The sequence below is a fragment of the Ambystoma mexicanum genome, chromosome 7q, assembly GCF_040938575.1.
Source record: "Ambystoma mexicanum isolate Mex_15411 chromosome 7q, UKY_AmexF1_1, whole genome shotgun sequence".
NCBI lineage: Eukaryota > Metazoa > Chordata > Amphibia > Caudata > Ambystomatidae > Ambystoma > Ambystoma mexicanum.
In genome coordinates, this window is record NC_090941.1 from 1090759727 (window position 1) to 1090779461 (window position 19735).

At 46.4% G+C, this 19735-nt stretch overlaps 1 protein-coding gene across 1 annotated transcript in view; it reads left to right on the top strand.

The window, feature by feature from the left end:
• Positions 1-1019: 1019 nt before the first annotated feature.
• LOC138528195 (transient receptor potential cation channel subfamily M member 2-like) overlaps positions 1020-19735 on the top strand; it is a 679103-nt gene continuing 660387 nt past the window's right edge. Inside the window, exons 1-2 of the mRNA XM_069639648.1 lie at positions 1020-1181; positions 11188-11276. Coding sequence (XP_069495749.1) covers positions 1020-1181; positions 11188-11276 — 251 coding nt within the window. The remainder of the gene's footprint in view (positions 1182-11187; positions 11277-19735) is intronic.

Below are 19735 nucleotides of genomic sequence, written 5' to 3' on the forward strand. Positions count from 1 at the left end.
GTAGTCAGTATTTGGACATATACAGAGAATTCAAGGTTATCTAATGTGTAATGGTCAATATCTCCTTACAGCCTCAGAACTCTTAGTGACTGTCCCTGAAGTCCCATGACATTCCCATGATCCACACATTCGCTGATAGCGCCTTGAAAGTGGTATTTCTCTCACCTTGAATTTCCCCTGAGTTCTGGACATCCCAGCGGAAAGCCCAATTTACCAGTTACAAATGTTTGGTTTCTTCTGGGTCCAGATGCTTGAACTGGACATTTTTGGGCATTTATTGAGCTGTTGTGTGTACAATTTCAGTCAATTTCAGTTGCACGTTTGCACTGGTAACTGGTTTTTCTTGATTAGTTGGTTGCAGTTATTTTCACTTAATGGAGAATTCCCCAAGTTTCTAATAGACGTGCACAGTCAATGTTCAGAAACCTAATGATGAAAATGATGTCTACTGTATCAGGACAACTTGACTTGCTACCAAGGCCAGAGTGTTCCTCGGTCATTATATCCGGTCATAGCCATCAGCTTCCTAATGTGGTGACTGACCGGCAAATAACTCAGATGCTGAAAACATGCAATCTTGACAAATAGAAGGGAACGTGGTTCCTGTTCAGATGCCTTCTGGGATGACAAATTGTGTGGATGGAGACCTGTTTCCTTCCCATGACCTACCTTGAATGTGCCCAAACATGGCTGGTCACACTACAACTCATGGTGAGTGTTATTGGGGCCGCACAGTGTCACAGACTTCTCGATGCTCCTGTAAGAATATGGGACCTCTGCAGTACAATTTTGGTAGACTTTTTGTTATATCATTGTTGACTCTAACTTATTTTTAAAAAGTGTTTATTTAATTGATTTTTCAAGTTGTCTGTCTCTTTCAAATCTTTTAATAAACAGAACGCACATGTCTTCCTAACACAGGATGAAACCCTGCCACAGCTTGTTTTCTGGCCATCCTAGAAGGATACGCTCTGAATCTGTGCCGATTTAATGTGAGGCGAGGACATTTGTGTACCATCATGGGATCCCTGGAGCCAGATGAAGGCCCCCTGGATGGGACAGATGGACCTATTGTTGCCCAGACGAGTCTGCGGGACCTTCATCTACAGCCGCCTTCCAAACCGCATGGTGACAGGTGGAAGACTGCGCGTTCCCAGTTCGTAGACCTGGACCACGAGAAGGTAAGACTTTCTTGGGCAGGAGCGTGAGGGGGGATGGCGGTGCTAGGTGTTCTGCAAAAAAGGTCAGTACTCTGGGACTGGAGGCTAGCAGCAAGTAAACAGCTGAACTCCCATACCACACTGCAATGTCAGGAGACCTGATTTCCTTTGACGTTGGGAGCGAGCCCAGAATGAAATGATGGTGTATGAATGAAATGATTGTGTATGAGCTAGAGTGCAACTTTGTACTTGAGGACCATCTCCTACTCTGGCTGGGACTGGGGAAACATCATAAATTATAACATAAGGGGCTGTCCCGACAGGCAAGTCATTTAATCTGAAACTTAATTTCTGATATTTCAAAGGTGTGAAAATTGTGAGTATGCTCTGAGTTTGAGGCCTATCTATGGAGAGCCTGTAACCAAGAAATGTCACAATCATATAAAGCTAGATTAAGACATTTTTCATTTCTCGCCATATATCAAACATTATGCATTTGGTTAGGCACACATTAATATACATACTGTTAAACAATTTTAACATTAAACAAATAAATAAAAGAGAAAACAAGAACCAAAAAGTGTATACACAGCAAATACAATGTAGACTGAAGAAATTCCACTCAGCCATACCTTAACGTATAAAAAAGTTGGTCAAAACACATACTCAATACATATATACTGATATATACTGTGAGAAACCTGAAGGTATTCTCCCAGTAAAACCTATGGAATCCCTTATTCAGGTAGCCAGGACACGGCCATCGCTGTTGGATCCAGTTCCTGAGGGTGGACTACTGGGGGAGGATCACCTGGGTAGGGGAACCTGGGGTTATGCTAGGGGGAATACCCAAGGTGAGACGCGGTATGTTACCAGGGAAGAAGGCGAGGAGGGGGAGATCCCTGAGACCTTTGTGGGCTGCGCCACATTGAGCCACCTTTATTAAAATCTATCACACCCCCCATCTGGTAAATCACTTAGGAGTAAGAACCCTATTAAGTTGGAAAACCACATTTCCCAAAATCCCTGTTTTCCTGCTTTTTACCCGATAACTCTCAACCATTCTTCACCACATACTTCTGATTATTCTTTTCTGAAAACTCAATTTACCCTGACAAAACACTACCGGTCCCACAATCCCCTGTGTTCATTTCACATTCCCAGCTATTCCTGTGTGCCTCACAAATCCCAACAATCACATTCCTCTGATTATCATATTGCACATTCCCCTTCCGAAAACCCTACTAACCCTAATGTGAGGGGAAGCTTCTGTGCCCGTTTTACCGGCCTTGACTCCAGAGCAGCTGAAAGCCAAGCGGTTCTTCACAGCTGGTGAGTCGCGAGGGAAACCGATAAGAACCGGGCTGTGTTGAGTGAGAATCGCAGGAGTGGCTAGTTTGGACTATCTTCCAAGAAACTGTAAATGACTGAGAGACTCTGGTTGATCACTGATTGAGAAACTACAGATACCAGGAGGCCAAAGGGGGGCCAGCAAAATAGGTCAAAGTGGTCATACAGGGGGTCAAGCAAAATCCCTATACAAACGAAAGACTTTGATCTGCAAACAATGTGAAGAAAGGGAGGTAATTCCCACAATCATTGAATGGTGTAAAAAGAGAACATTGGAAGTAAAGAGGGGTCAGCGCCCAGAAGGGGGAGACCCAGGGGTGAACAACTATCATCCCAATCGATAGCCAGAGTGAACCCGGGGAGGGAGACCAATACTCAAGAAGGGGTCGAAGCCCGGCAGAGGGGGGATCCACAGGGTGAATAGTTGTCAAACCCAAAGGTTGAAGAAAGTAGATGAAGTTATCACCCAAATACTGGCAGTCAGGAGTGGTCCGAGTCCGGCGGAGGGAGATCCAGGAGTGAAGCCATCACCCGAGTACTGACAGTGAAGAGAGGTCGGAGCCCGGCAGATGGAGATCCAGGGGTGAAGCTATCATCCAAACTTTAAGTAAGAAAAGAACTGACCCATACAATTAAGGAATACAATTGAGAAGGGTCAGCCCAGAAGAAGGGGAACCAGAGGTGAAACCATCACCCTATCTGAACTTTGGGTTACAATTGAGAAAGGGTCAGCCCACAAATCTGAACCTCAACCCAGTTTAGTTGGATGTAAGGGTACCTCACTGTCTAGCTAACTGCTTGTTGCTATGACTCGGAAATCCTACCCAAAAGGCAATTAATGGGCTCAGGGGTGAGCTGGAGTGCGAAGCAAGAGTCTATTGCATGTATTGTTTGAGGGGCACACTGGACAAAGAGCCCTCAGCACACAGTTCCCCCTAGAATGCACATGTGAGCAGGGGCCAGGGTATGCAGTGATAACATTGCGGCAAAAATGTCGCCTATACAAAAGATTGCGGCAAAAATGATGTGGTTTGAACCAGTAAAGATGAACCCCGTAATACCCCCGCTCCCCTTAAATGGTATAATGGGTCCGGGGTTGCGGGGGTGTCCCCCGCATCCTTTACAAGGATTGCAGCGGCAAAACCACAGCATTTTTGCCGCGATATTTTCTAACCACAGCAATTTTTGCCGCGATTTTAACACATGGAACCGGGGCCAGAGCACAGGCCAGGCCTCCAGAAGGAATAAGGGCAGTGAGAGAGGCAAACAGGCCCACAGCGGGGCAGAAAAGGTCACCCTGGTGGTGCCTATAAGCCCCTCAGAACCCACTGAAAAAAGGAAGGCCACAACATAAGTGCAGCAGCCCTCCTATCACACCTAAAATAGCACACTAGGAAGTACATCAGTGAGGATGTGGGCTGCATCGACGGGTCACAGCACACATATTTGGCCTGCTTTCTGTGAGATGTGGGTGGGCATGTACATGCCCCATCCTCCAAATGAACATTTAATTCTTGACCACACTCACCTGGCATCTCCATATTCAAGTGTGTGAGGCCTCCAGTGGCGGGCTTACCTTTACCGCCTTTGAGGCAGGCCCAGACTAGCATGCCTGATAGAAGCACGGTTATTGTCTCCTTTGAGGCGGTGCACTACTGTTCCCCACTACCTGTTAAGACTTCACGTTTCTCCATAGGAACAAACCATGCTCATCTTCACCATTCCAATACACACACACATGCACCGTAGTTTTATATTTATTCATGAATGCTTTCAGGCATACTTCACGGCCATTCCCTTGTGCAATCTGCACTCTATATTTGCCTCTCGTTATTCTCATTTTAATGAAAAAAAACAACAAAGTATTTGGCTGGAGCCGAATAGTAAGTAATTATAAAGCGGAGCTGAATAGTTATTTTTCATCCGGAGTTCTGCTGAATAGTTACTGCAAGCTGAACTTCGGTGTGTATGGGGAGAGCAGATTGAGTGAGGGTGCAGTGTGTGTGATTTGGGGGCAGTGTGTGTAGTATGTGGTGGCAGTGTTATTGTGTGGGAAGTGACTTTGTGGGGGAAGTATGTGGGTGTGACGAATTGGATTCTGCCCTCCATGAATACAAGGATGAGTAGGAACGAAAATGCCCACTCAGCCCTCAAACTTCTACAAACCAAGAGCCAACACACTCACAAAGGAATGACAGGCAGAGTTATGTGGGCTGAGGGAAGTCTATACTCTCAAGAGGATTGTGAAGGTGAACCAGTAGTGACCCAAATAGTGAAGTATAACAGTCCAAAATAAAGGAATGTCCAGTCAAGTTTCTATTAAAATATATACACTTTAATAAACTACACCATCTGCACGAAAACTATGTAGAAAACACTGTACAAAACCCACGCCTGTGGAAAGAACAAAGAAGATGCAACAGATAGAGGAATGTAGCACTCCAAGTATGAACCACAAAAAGGATAAGTCTTTGGATGAAAAAGTGACCTTAGCAATTTCTTTGGCAGGTCGATGGCATTGAACCTGGCTTTGAGCAGTGGTGTGAGTGGATTGAGCTCAGTTCGGGCATGTTGGATAGTGTGTACCCAAGCAGCAAGCAGGCGTTGAGCAGGTTCAAATGTGGTAGCTCTGTGCTGTACAATGTTTGCTTTTGGTGAAGCAGGATCTGTTCACGGTCGAGCTCAGACAAGTCGGATTGTAACTGCCAGGAAGGGGCAATGAGTGACGCTCCAGTGGTTCCAGTCGGCAGGCGCGAATGTTGAAATTATAATCCTGTTGGTCCAGTATACGGTTTGGTGAATCAGTATTTGAGGGTGAGTCGTATCGAGTCATGGCCTAACCCCTAGTTTGAGTCAGCAAGTGATTCTCCAGTGGTTTAAGTAGGAGCCTGGCATCGAGTGGATGATTCAACTCTAGCAGGTGATGGGTTCAGCAAGGGCACAATGCAGCGTCGAGCGGGTTCTGTAGTTCAATGTTTTGGATGAGTAGCCGAAAGTAGCACTGGAGGAATCCCTTGGCATCGAGCTCAGCTTCAACGGCAGGTCGACCGGCTTTGATGCAGCATAATGGGGTACCTTAGCTGATCTGGTCCTCCAGATGCTGTGAGACCCACTTCAGGAGCTCCAGGACAGGATGAGTCCATTCAGGGTCTGCTCTCCCAGTTTCAGAAGATTTGGTGCAGAGTGGCAGGACCTGGTGCACATCTAGAGTCACTCCCAATGTGCCCTGGGAGTGGTTAGTGGGGCAGAGCTTTCCTCTTCCTTGGACTGCTCCTTCTTTACCTCAGTGGTTCCGGGCTTTGGAAAGTACAACTCTCCCAAAAGAGGTCCAGTAAATCCTTCTCAGGTGTCATTCCAGAGTGAATCTAAAAAGTGGTGGAAGACCCCTTCTTTTAAAGGTCAAAGTCCAAAGGTGATTGGACTAAAGCTAGCCTGCTTTAGTGGTACAATCCATGTTCTTGAAAGAAGTGGTCTTTGCCCTTCTGACATCACACCCTGCGTGCTTTGCAGTAGAGGAAGTGGAGGGTACAGGAAGGCGAAAGAGAGGCAGAGATAAATAAGATGGTGGAATCCTCCCCCAACTGTACAGAGCTCTCCCTGTTTACACTAAGCCCCCGCCTTCCCATATCAATATGATCACAAGCCCCTTTGGATGCAGCATCCTGGTGTGAAGCTACTCACTTTGAATGGCTGTGCTCCTTTGATGCCTGGGCCCAGGAAAGTGTGAGTGTCTCTGGCAGAGGGTGTTACCTACCCAAACAAAGAGATTGAAGAAGAAGCATGGCCATTCAGGCTCCTGTCCTATCACTTGCCATCTTCTTCCACAGCTGAGCTGGCTCAGAGTAGCTGACATATGTGTGATATCAACTGGATGTGGCTCCAATTATAATGTGCAGTACCATGCACCAGGCCTAACTCAGACATGGCTTATATTTAGAGTTTACCCTGCCACCAGCATGAGCTACTTCTAAACATTATAGTCTTGGGTACAGGGGTGCGTATCTTAAACGTAGGCACTGCACTGCAAAGACCTGGCAGTCATTGCAGCTGTAAAATGGGCAGCTGGGATCTCTGAAACTGCTCTGGGCCACTGGTAGAGCAGGTGCTGTGACTCAGGATACTGATGCAGCAGTGCACAGGTACACACTATTCATTTGGCATGGAGCTTATGAAAGGAGAATCTAATCAGCAGATGACCTTTTCCGAGATGGAGATACCCACATACATTTTAATTTAATAACAAAAAAAAGCCAGAATGTTCTCACCCTTGCTTGATTTTAGTCCATCATATTGGCGGCCACTGTGGGAGTGGGAGAGGTGTGTGGGGTCAATGGGTGTGAGTGGACAGGGTGTTTGTGGGTATAGTGTGCCTGGGTTTGGGGGTAGTGTGTGTGTGTGTGTGTGTGTGTGTGTTTGTGTGCATATGTGGGGGCAGTGTGCGCACTGGGGCAGAGAGTGTAGTGTGCAGATTGTACGGGCAGTGTGTGTGTGTAGCAGTGTGGGTGGGGTCCGTCTGGGCATGTATTGTGGGCTATTGTGAGTGGCAATGTGTCTGTGGAACCTGGCAATGTGTGGGGGCAGATAGTGTGCGTGTGGGCAGGCAGAGTGTGGTTTTCTGGGGAGAATGTGTGTATGTGTGCGTGTGGTGGTGCTGTGTCTGTAAGCGATGTGTTGGGAAATGTGTGGGGGCTTTTATTTTGAGGTAGTGTGCATGCAGCGGGCAATGTGTTTGGGGTAGTGTGTTTGGGGGTAGAGAGCAGTGTGTGTGTGTCGGGCAGTATGCCCATTGGGCAGTGTATTTTATTAATTTCTTTATTTAATTATGTAATCACTTTTTTTTATAATGCACCTAATACCATACCTGAGTTTGGTTTCTAAGAGTGGATCCGAGATTCGAACCTCTCTTGCTCTGCATGGTCTTGCTTCCAATGTATGTGCGGCCGGTTAGTGTGAGTGGGGTCAGTGTAGGTGATGACATTTAGTGTGGGAGACAGTGAATGTGCGAGATAAGTGTGGAGGAGGCAGTTTGTGGGAGCAGTGTTTGGAGGAATTATATGTGAGTGGGCAGTGTGTTTCGAGGGCAGTATTCATGTGTGTGAGGGCAGTGGGTGTGGGCATGGCCAGTGTGTATGTGTGTGTGTGTGTGTGGACAGTGTGAATGTAGGGGGGGATTTTGCATTCAGGCAGTGTGTTTGGGTTGGTCAGTGTGTGAGTGGGGGTAGTGTGTGTGGTGGGACAGTGCAGTTGTGGGGACTGTGTGGTTGTGGGAAGCTGTGTATGTGGGGGTCAGTGTGTGTGGGGTCATTGTATAAGGGGTAATGTGTGTGGGACAGTAGAAGTGTGGATGGGCTAGTGTGCTATGTGTGAGTCTAAAAGCAGTGTGTGTATGCATATGTGTTAGAAATTAAATCAGCTCACAGCTCCCTGTATTGCCATAATCTACACAGACCTGGTATAAAAAAGAAAAAGCTCATCAGTTCAAAATAACACCCAAACAACCCAGTTCCACAAAACGAAGCAAATAGGGTGAAAAAAACGAACAAACTAACGAGAGGTCAGTTTCCCGGTATGGGTAGTGACGTGCAGAAGGAGGGCTAAAGTCGACGGTACCACGCGGGTGGACGGAGTCCACCTACTTTTTTTCAGAGGGTGGACTCAGTCCCCCCAGCTAAAATGAGAAACATTCAATGTCCTCTTTTAATTAAAGACAACCTCGGGGATCGAACCACAGCCTTTGGTTTGCAGGACAGACACTTCACCACTGCACTATATAACCTGACGGAAAAAAAACAAATAAATAAAGTTGAAATGTCCCATTTCGGTACTGCAAGTTCCAGGGAAAACATTTGTATTGGTTCTTGGAGGTTAAAACATGTGTCGCGCTGCCCCTTTTACAGGGACGCGCACGCGGCAGCGTGACGTTGCACGCCGCAGCGTGCAGCATAAATAAGGGGGCCGTTCCCGGACGCGAGCACAGCGACCGGGAAGCCCGAACAGCAAGGACGTGTGTGTGTGTCGTCCTTGTGGAGTTGGGGGCTTACGGGCATCGCATGGGGGGTCTGGACAAACCCCCAACAACATGCACACCTTTTAACGTTTTCAAAAACACTATTAGAAGAAAATATTCTCTCTTGGTTTTGTTTGTGTGTTGTTTTTATGAAAGGCAAATGCCATTTGTTGTGTGCAATTTGGGTTGTTATGCAAAGCCAAATTAATGATATGTGCATATTTCACCTTGATATGCTAATTTCTGGTGACCTCACATATCATTGTGTTTCTTCATGAGACCCCCCCACTTTAATTTTTAGGACTTGACTCCGGTGAGAAGGTAGTCCATGACTGACCTCTCTGAGGTCATTGTTCAGTTTCCAATTTCCAGTAGTGTCCAACAGCTGCGCATCATAGGCTTTCTGAGAGAATGTGGCTGATTGGCTACACATAACGGAGTTTGCAATTGGTGTGGTTTATGCCCGGTGGTGATACTCTCAGTTTAAAGTGGGACCCATGCTCGTCTCCAACACCCCCTTTCCTTGTTTTCAACATTCATTGTAAGCATCGCTTATTCTCGAAATCAAGGAGTCTGCACACATTTACAACACCCTGTTTCTTGAAAATGTCTTACGGGCATAAGACAACCAGACATCTATGTGTATTGCCCGATTTGTTTTCTTACCACAGACTTGTTTCACACAATCACCTTATGAATAAAATGTGCACGTGTGCATGCAATACACTGTTTCAGGCTTATGGCCCCTTCCCAGTGAGCTGTGACTTGTCAGGGAAAGGGGCCATTAGCACTCTCCAATTCACACGTGTCTGCCGCAGCCTAATAACAAAAGATAAGACATCAAGGAAACAGGCTTCGGCAATGACATGTGGCCTGTGAAGCCCAGCTATGGCGTACCATAGCTTGTCTTTGTTACTTCAAAGCCCTTGTTAGTGTCAACCTGCATTAACCAAAACAGCAACCCTTTTGTTAGGATTTCAAGGAGGCAGACATCTGTGTTTTACACATCAAGAAAGCACCCTTTCCTCTTTTTTGGGGATGAGGATGCGTACCACGCAGAAGTTTAAGTGCACTGCAGGGATTTAGGAGGAGAGGGCCAGGTACGTGGAGTGAAGTCACACAGGCCTTAGCATAGCTATGTGTGTCGACTGGGCAACAAAATCACCAAACAACTTCTGCAGGCTGTGTTTCCCTCATCAGATGCCATCTCCTCTATATCTGCTAATCCCATGTCAGTAGGTTCGGCTTTATAAGTGGCTAGAACCACCTAATAGCCAAAACCAAACTAGGGGGGCAGTTTTACTTTTGGGTTGTTTTACAAAATAACTAAATGAGCAAATGCCCTTTGCATGCCATTTTGATTGCACACAAAATCTGTGTGAAGTTTCAGTCCTTGGATTCTTTGAAGTGCTTGCCGGAGAGCCTCCTTTATTCACAAAGGGGTGCACTCTGGTATGTGCTCACCCAAGGTCTGTTGGCCTTTTTTTTAATCAACCCGATGCCTAAGTTCTGCTTCCCTCAACATTAGCCAGTGAGCTAGCTCAGCGGGCTTAGCGTCCGCTGCTGCGATCTGTGTGTGATCTGGACGTTCGAATCCGGCAAGGCCAACTCGGCCTTTAATCCTTCTGAGGTTGATAAATGAGTACCAACTCCGATTGGTTGATATTGTATGTACATACGTTCTATGTAAAGCGCTTAGGCGTAAGTACTATATAAATAAATCATTGTCATTGGTACTTTCTACCCAAAGACCCAGATACATAGTAACAGTATTCCCTGCCCTCTTCACCTGGGACCTGAAAGGGATTTCTTCAAATTGTGCAGAGCTCTGGCAGCATAGCAGCAGATGTGCCATATGTGCCCTGCATCTCTGTGGTGTCCCTCTTCCTTCCACACCAAGCTTAGCTCAGTTGGTTGGCTGGTGGGAGTCCTGTGACTTGCTTCTCCGCTTTGATACATGTTCAGTCATTACAAGTTTGCTGGTCTGGTAATAACGTTTACCTGAACTGCAAACTACAAGTTTGGCGGTACGGCTGGAGAATGTATCTCCAGCTTTGAGCTGGAGGTAAATCCAACCCACCGGCAAAGAAAACGCTGGTATTACTATGGGATTCCATGGAATGGGGATTTACTGTTTAAACCGGCAAACTTGAAATGACCATAATGGACTTGGACATGTGTACAGATTGATACAGTGCTTTGCAGCCCGATAGACATTGGGGACTACACGAGGGACTGTTTGGCAACAATCAGGCTACTCGCAGAACCACCTGATAGCATTCCATGAAAGATGTGTTGTTTATTCTTCCGGCCACCACCAGAGTAGCCCACAAAGGGGTATGAAGCGGCTGAACATCTCCGTCAGCTGTCCGCTATTAGGCAAAGTTGTAAACCTAAAAAAAATTCCCTAGATGAGGGAAAATGGACCAACCAACAACACTGATTAATCATGGGTACTGCTGGGGACCAGGCATAAAATGCAATTAGGAAATTGGCAAACTAGATGGCTGTTTCAATCTTCTGCTGCATTTGAGACTTCTCTGAATGTATCTCTCCCTACTCGGTTTGGTTGATGTTCACCTCATAAACTAGACAGAAAGTGTCCAGTTTTCAATCTTAGATTCATGCTGACCACGTAAAGCTCATTGTCTATATTTCTTCTTTTTTCAGAAAAAACTGCTAAACTCCTGGTTCTTACAAAACATTAAGAAAAAGCAATGTGTGCATTTCAGGAGAAGCGCCAAATCTTCAGACGAAGGGTAAGAAAGAAACTTACGACGAAGTAACACTGATCCCTTGTACCTCTAAGTGTATCACATAATTCCACCCACATTTTGATGATGGGTTAAAAGTATTTAACAGGATCATACCAGAATATCATTATAGATCTAACTGAATCGCAACCACTCCCCAAACCTTCTGATGATTCTAAGGAATCTAATTTAGGGCACCACGTGAGCTGCTGCGCCTCATCTCACCCTAGCTCCTCATATCTTTCACCACATCGTCCCCTTTTCCAAACCACCGGGCTGCAACAGGTGGGGCTTTATTACACTATGCTGCTCAGATCACTGATCGCACCTTTACTCCACAAACCGTTTCCCTGATTAAGGCAGTAAGAGGCCTATGGGACTATCTCTTCCACACACCCCAGCAACATACTACTGGTTTTCTCTCATCCATTCTCATTCTCCTTGGCACCTCTGCTACATTCAACACGGTGGATAACCCTTCTCCCTTCATCACCAGCATTCACCTGGTCTCCAGGACACTACCCTCCCATGAATTGCCACCTTTTCGTCTGCCCACTCCTCGTCCATATGGCCGAACTTTGGCACCCTCCCCACCACTTGCCTTCCTGTAGAGATTCCTGCACCGTTCTTCCCTTGGCCTTTTCTGCCTCACTCTTTACACCTCCGCTCTTGCGAAATCCATCTCTTCCTTTTGCATCTCATACCATCCCTTTGCTGATGATACCCAAGCCCTCCCTCTCGTCCCCCTCCTTTATGCCAGTATTCTCATCCTGCACCAATAACTGTCTGTCTCTCTCTCTCACACATTCATCACTGCATGGCACTGCGTTTCCTGATGCTTAGCGCTTCAAAAACCGAAGTGCTCTTACTCCCTCCTTCAAACACAAACCCACTTCTCCCCTTTCCTATATCATTTCCTTCTAATCTTCTCATACCCCCTTCCCCATAGGGCTCCAGCAATTAATTACTACTATTTCAATAGAAGCCAGGCTGAACATCAGGGAAATCGATCCCCGCCTTACTTTCCACGCTGCTAAAACTCTAACGCCACTCTAGTCCTCAGAAAAGTAGACTTTTGCTCAAGTCTTTTCCTGGGTCGTCAACTCTATTATTTTCTCCCTCCGGAGAAACTTCTTAACTTTGACCTGCGCGCTTACTTTGATCTCCCTCGATTCCCTCCCACCTCTGGCCACCACCGTGATGCTGATTATCACACAATGCACCAACACTCCCTTTTTAAATGAGTTTTCATGGCATTTAAATATGTCCACAGGCATCCATTTCCCCGCTCCCCCACTCTCTCTCTTTTCTTCGCACCCTGAAATTCCAAACCCTGCTCAAGCTCATTGTCCCTGCCCCTACGCACTGCATCTCACTTCTGCTCATTCTCCCTCCTCTCCCCTGTGACAAAGTCACATGCTGGAAGCTAGGGATGAGAGTAGGAATACACAGGGGACAGTGACTTGTCACCCACTCAATAATGCTAGTGCTTGAGGCAGAATACAGAGTATCACCCAGCCCCTTCATCCCACCCTTAGCTAACCCCCCCCGACACTCTGTTCTGCTCCCAAAAACATGCACTAGATATTGAATAGGGAGATTGGAAGAGAGAGGACCTCTCCACTCCTAGACCTGCAGCAGCATGGCTACGTGAGCTTCACATTAACTAGAATGGATCTAGAACTAAACTTATACTAGAAATGCACAAGCTCGAACGCTCGGGTCAGGGGACCTGCCATATGGCTCACTGTTCTCAGTCTGCTGGAACCTACAAGTGGCATGTGGAAATTAGGATCCTTATCCCATATAGACTTCCCCATATAGACTTCAGGCCCTGACCCTGGTGGTTATATCAGAGAATAAGGCGATCAGAGAAAAGGGGCAGATTGATTCCAAGATGGCGGACAGCTGCTGTTTAACCTTGGTGGGCAGAGCCGGTCCTCTGAGCAAGTTAGACAAAGTGGGGCCTTTAACAAATCACTAAGTGTGGTTGTGTTGCATTTATCTCTCACTCAGATGGAGCTGCCCCAGCCCTGCAAAAGTATATAAGGGGACTGAAGAAATGGGGTGGTGTGGGAGTTAGGAGTCAGAATGTGGATGTGCAGGAGAAACAGAGTGCATAGTAGAGCATGGAGGAGCAGTGAGGAGAAGGAGAGAGAGCAGAGAAGAGGAGAGGATAGGAGAAGAAGAGAGTAGAAAGGGGAAGTAGGAAGAAAGGAGGAGATGGAGAGGAGAGGAACAGGTGGACCAGAAAAGGTCAAAATCAGGACAGAGAGGAGAAGGAACAAAAGTGAGGAGGAGGAGAGAATTAGAGGAAATGGTGCAGTGCAGAGGAGGAGAAAATAAGAGAGTAGAAAGGAGTAGAAAAAAATGAGGGAACAATGGGAGGTGGACTCTTTAAGATTTGGGTGTTATGGAGTTTCCTGAAGTGGTGAGGTAGAGGCCAGCAGGACCCCAAGCAAGAGTCTGAACCTGCCCTACATCTGCACCCCTCCGACCGTGGTTGGGTGTCCAACCAGATCATACCATGCATACTGAACCATGCAGGGTGGCTGGCTTTTATCTACACATTACAGCAGAACTTGGGATCAAGGTCTTCTTTCTACAGACTTGACAATCGTGTTCCTCCGATAAATCTATGATAAAATTAACCCTCAAGTCGGGGTTAGGGGCAGACTATGGCATCAATGTGAGATCCAGAGTTATCGACAAAGGCTATAGGGGCGTGGTGATGGCACTACCTATTAATCATTCAGTATATCCCTTTCCCATCCACATTGGGTACCCAATAGCTCAATATATATCTGAGCTCAATTTTAAACCGGAATGGATGAGGTAAAGGAGCTGGCCCGACCTAGCGGGCCAATTAGCTGTACTCGCCAACTGGATCCCTCATCACGAAATGCAGACTTTTACCTTTTCCCAGATTTTGCAATTGCCTGGCATAATGAGGTCTTTCTCTGGAATGCTTTTCATCAAGTGATGCCAGTAGAAGAGGGGGCCATAAACAAGGACCCTTCTTCATAGGAAATAATGGATTACTTTACCAAGGATAACATAATGGAACAGAGCGGGCAGGCCTCCCATTCCCAACCCCTAGTCCGCACTCCTTTCCATCATCCACTACTAGAGTTGGCCCAATGATACCTGACTGCCAGCCTTCGGGGGATAGTCAAGACTCAAGAGCACGACCATAGTTGGTCTATTTGGCCGGGGGATTTTAAGAGGAATTGTGAAATGTGTCACATATGTCAAAAGACCTCCAGCCTAGGTGTGGGTTAAACCCCCTCACCAGCCTCTTACATTTAACAAAGACCCTTTTTCTAGAGTGTGGATGGATTTGTTTAAAATATATTTTATTTATGATATTCAATAGAAATTCTACAAAGACTAATCAAGATTGGTGCCAACAGTTCATTAAATAAAACATGCATCAATGTGACAAGGCCACAGTGTTGGTGCCAGGGGGAGAGTAAGGGGAATGGCCGGTGACCCCCCCCCAACTCCCCAGATCCCCTCTGGTGCCTAGTATGCCCTGCAGCCTCACACTGGTGCCCTATTATCTGCACCCCCTGGCACCAGAAGCTGCCTCTGCTACTGCTAGAGCATACTTCATAATTGTACTAAAAGGATACGTATGCGCCTTCAATGCACTGCGACTTGGCATTTAGTCTTTGCCATCATGTTGAGTACGTATCCTGGGGTTCTGGTATTAAATGGTATTGATATGGAACCCGAATGAGTTGGAACATATGTTGTCAATCTCCATGTAATAGCAATAAGCAACTTTGGATAAACAGTCTTTAAACCTGGTGGTTGGAGCCTTCCACCAGGCTATTAGGACTCTTCTTTGAGCCAGAACTAGTCCAACCAACTTCTGAGCGAAACCTGGATGGAACGGGTAAGCCGAACATAGGCAACAACTCCATGTGTTCCTTAATACGTCTTAGGACGAAATAACACAGTTCTATAAGGCTCAAATATGGTGTTGCATAATCAGGCCCAAAGCATAAGGTCAGCATGCGGGCTTTACAGTGAGTACAGTCATGAGGACCCTGAGTAGTAGCTGTGTAGTTTGGCTGCAGTGCAGCAAGTCTGGTGAATACAATTGAAATGTATACCTTTGTACCTGGTGGAAATGAGGGACCATTCTTCGACCTGAATATCATGGCCCAAATTGTTCTCCCACTGTCCGGCGCATCCTGCAAGAGTCTTCCATATATCCTTGAGACCAAACAAACTTCGGCCTGTGCCACATTGGTGTTATTTAGTGGTGTAAAGATTGGGGGGTTGAACTGGAAAGGACAGACAATTTTCTCTAAATACATTTTTTAGTTGTCTGAAATAGAAAATCACCCTTCTTCCTTGAAAGCCGTTAGTGTTACAAAAGAACGCCCAGGGAGTAGTCCCCGAACGTGGTAATTCCCAGTCTAGTCACCAAGGCTATATATACTTTCTTGAGTGCTTTTTCCATTTGACCGGTACTAATGAGGGAATATGGGCTAATTATGCCCTGTTTGGCCACTATCCTATTCCATGCCCGATGTGTGCAAGCTACAATATTTAGTTAATCATTTTTTCCTTTCTACTTATCTCTTAGTCTGTACACACTGTCTTTCTGGCCTTTTGGGGTACCAGAATGACAGGAAGAAGGTCTGTCATGCTGGCTAGTAACTTTCCAAGTCTGGCTGGGCAAGACCACCTTATTCCAAGGAGCTGTTGGCTATTCACAGCTTGCTCTCGCGTGCTTCCCGGCTCATATCAATTCTAACAGTAAACCCCTGAGCTAACAGAAAAAGCACTCTGGCCGAATCAAGGGGACACTGAAAAACAAATACAGATGATCCGGGGGTGCAATAATTGGTATCAGAGGTAGATCACGCCATTTCAGCACCTGTATTTTCAGTTGTCTATGGTTTTGCCATAATTCTCTCTGAACAGCAGATCAGGATCTTTCCTGATTTCTATCCCCAATAATCTAGTTCTTTCCCTTCTAAACCCAACACTCTTGAAGCTTCGGGGGCTCCCTCAGTTAAGGGGAAAATAATGGATTTTCCAAGATTGATACGCAGACCGGAGTGTTCCCCAAACAGGCTTATTTGATGCATTATAAGTGCAAGGTTCCGCATACAGAGATATAATACATTTCTAGGTATAGCTGTATGTCCTGTTTAAATGTTGGTCTCTTAGCAGAGCCGCCAGAGGCTCAATGGCCAGGGCGAAGAGCATTGGCGAGAGGGGCCAGCCGTGCTTTGTGCCCCTGCCCAATGAGAAAGAGTCTGACAATTGCCCATTTATATTTATCTTAGCCTTGGGGGAGTTGTATAGAATAGCCACCTTGGAGACAGATTCAGACCTCTGTCCCAGTTTGAGCAGGACAGCTAACGAGAAACGCCACTCAATCGAATCCAATGACTTTCCAGCTTCTAGTACTGAGATTGCTAGAACTTCCTGTTCAACAGATCCAGAAGCCCAAAACACCACCTTAGGCCATAGGACGTACTTCTTCCGGGCATGAATCCCGATAGATGCAAGATTCGATTGATCCAGGATTCCGAGCCTTTGCATGCACGGGAGTAACCTATGGTATATATTATTATTATCAACGTTTGTAAGAGAGAGAGAGCGATAAGAGGAACATTGTTCTCGTTCCTTCTCTGGTTTTAATAATATAATAGAGTCATAGTGGTGTCTCTCATTGTTTGATGCAAACCTCCCTTTTCAATAGCCTTTTGATACACCTTCAGGCGGTGGGGGGCATGAGTGTTTCAGAAGACTTTGTAATAGCTATTCCGTCTGAGCCTGGTGCTTTAGAACACGCAAGGCTATTTATATAGAGTGTGGATGGATAATATGTGTTCCTTGGATTCTTCTAAAGCAGGAAACTGATACTAGTTAAAGTTGTTCACGCCACCGAGTACCCAAACATGTTCCCTTTAAAGAACAACACAACACAACCAAACCTTAATCATCTGGTGTGTTCTTATCAAAGGTAGGGGTCCTGAAATTGATCCTAACAGATCAAGAATCCATGTTTATGGGGGATTATAGAGGACAGTAGGACCCTGGTGCATGTTCAGACTCTCTGAACCTCTGCATACTAGCTCAGTTGAACACTTCAAACATTGACTAACATGTTCTGGAAACTGGTGGACGGAAATGGAACAATTGACCTGATCCTGTGAGCCTTGTTTCCTGTCCTGAAGACCCTGTATGTCTGTACAAGAGTCTCAGGGATAAACTCATCTCAGGGAGGAAGACCACAATGTATTGGAAATGCTGATGGAAAGCTGGGGGGAACCAACATGACCCGGCTGTGAACTTGGCCCATTTCCTCCAAAGGGTCAGAGAGAAAATTATGCTCATCTGTGAACCTGTGAGAACCAACACATGTGCCACGCTCAGAACAAGCAAAAGTTACTGTATGATCAGCAGGCCCAACTATACAAGTTCAATGTAGAGGACAAAGTCCTGACTTGACTTCTGGCCGCAGAAAACAAGCTGTTTTCCCAATGGCATGCACCCTATACTATCATGGCACACACCCTATTCTGTCATGGCATGCGCCCTATACTGTCATGGCATGAACCCTGTGCTGTCATGGCATGCACCCTATACTGTCATGTCACGCACCCTATACTATCATGGCATGCACCCTATGCTGTCATGGCATGCACCCTGTGCTGTCATGGCATGTACCCTGTGCTGTCATGACATGCACCCTATGCTGTGATGGCATGTACCCTATACTGTCATGGCATGCACCCTATGCTGTCATGACATGCACCCTGTGCTGTCATGACAAGCACCCTATGCTGTCATGGCCTGCACCCTGTGCTGTCATGGCATGCACCCTATACTGTCATGTCAGGATGGAACAAAGGGACACTGGAAAGCCTTCCTAGGTGTATTACATAACCTGGTTGAGGGAGTGGAAGGACCCAGATGACGTGACTGTGGTGGCTGCCCTCTACCTGAGAAGATCCAGAAGAACTAAACCCTTCCCCACCTCATATGATAGGTCCAGAAAGCCTGCAACACAGTGCGTCCAAATATATTCCCAGCTGACTCAAGCACTTCCGAGAAGTGCTTTCAGATATACCGGGACAAGCAAAGCATTTGTTTCATCACATTTGCAAAGCACCTGAAAAATTGGTAGCTCTAGGCCTACTGCCCCCTTCAAGTGGGAGGACAGGTTGTCAAGGAGGAAATTCGGAAGCTGGAGGAGTTGTGAGTCATTGAACCCTCCCAAAGTCACTGGGCTTGTCCAATCATGTCTTTGGAAAAACCAGGCGAGGTTGGTGTTTTTGACCCAATTTCTGGAAAGGTAAGGCCTATCCAGTTTCCGGGATCAATAAAATGATTGTGCAAAAAGGCATGTGCATGTAAATCTCAACGCTGTGCCAGAGGTTATTGGCATATCCCTCGGCTTTCTGGCGATAAGGAAAAGACTGCCTTCCACACACCGGAGGAACGCTTCAATTCACAGCTCTGCTTTCTGTGTCTCAAGGCACAGACACCACTTTTCATGGCCTAATGGACCACCATGTCTATGCCATACTTACCTGGATGACACTATGATCCATAAACACATTGGAAGCAAGCTCATGAGACCTTTGTACCTGGTAACATAAACCCTGAGGAAGATGGTGTTAAGAGACAACTGGCGAGCGTCACCTTGCCCAGCCCACTGATAGATGCCTGGGCTTCCAGGTGGTAAAAGGCCTCATGCAATCGCAAGAAAGGAAGTGATAACTGCACTGCACCAACAGGAAACAGCTGTGGCTCTTCCAATGGCTAGCTAGATAATATGATGATTCATCCCCTCATTTACGACAATTGCTGGACCCTTTCCATACCAACATTAAGGTTTCCAAACCCAACCACCTACAATGAAACAGCTAGAGCCAGGGTGCCTTTGATGAATTGATATGTTATCTCTGCCATCCAACGCTCCTCATCGCCAAACCTTTAAAGGTAGATCTGGAGGCAGTTCCTTCTCAGAAGTGGGACGGGGGTGGGGCTAGTAAAGATCTGCCCAGGAATTACACAACAACCAAAGTAGAATGCCTAGCCGATATATGGGCTATGGTGGCCTTGAAATATTCCTACACGGCTGACACTTCCAATTGCTCACAGACCTTTCATCAGTAAATATATCGATGGGGATGCCTGTAGGTGAGTGGTGATTTTCCAAGATGTTACACATTATTAGAGATGAAGGGAGCTTCACAGAAGATAGGGCTGTATATGGAGGGGAAACATGCCAGATGCTCGGAGATGGGAGCGCTGTGACTGTGGGGCCAGATCCCTTATCCCATAACTAGACACTAACCCCCGAGAACCCTACAATAGATATTGAAAGGGGAGCTTGAAAGAGAGGGGAACAAGTTGCAAGTGGACCCATGACAATGGGACTTCATAAATCATGTTTTCATTGTAATTAATCCTATCCGCTAGAGAGA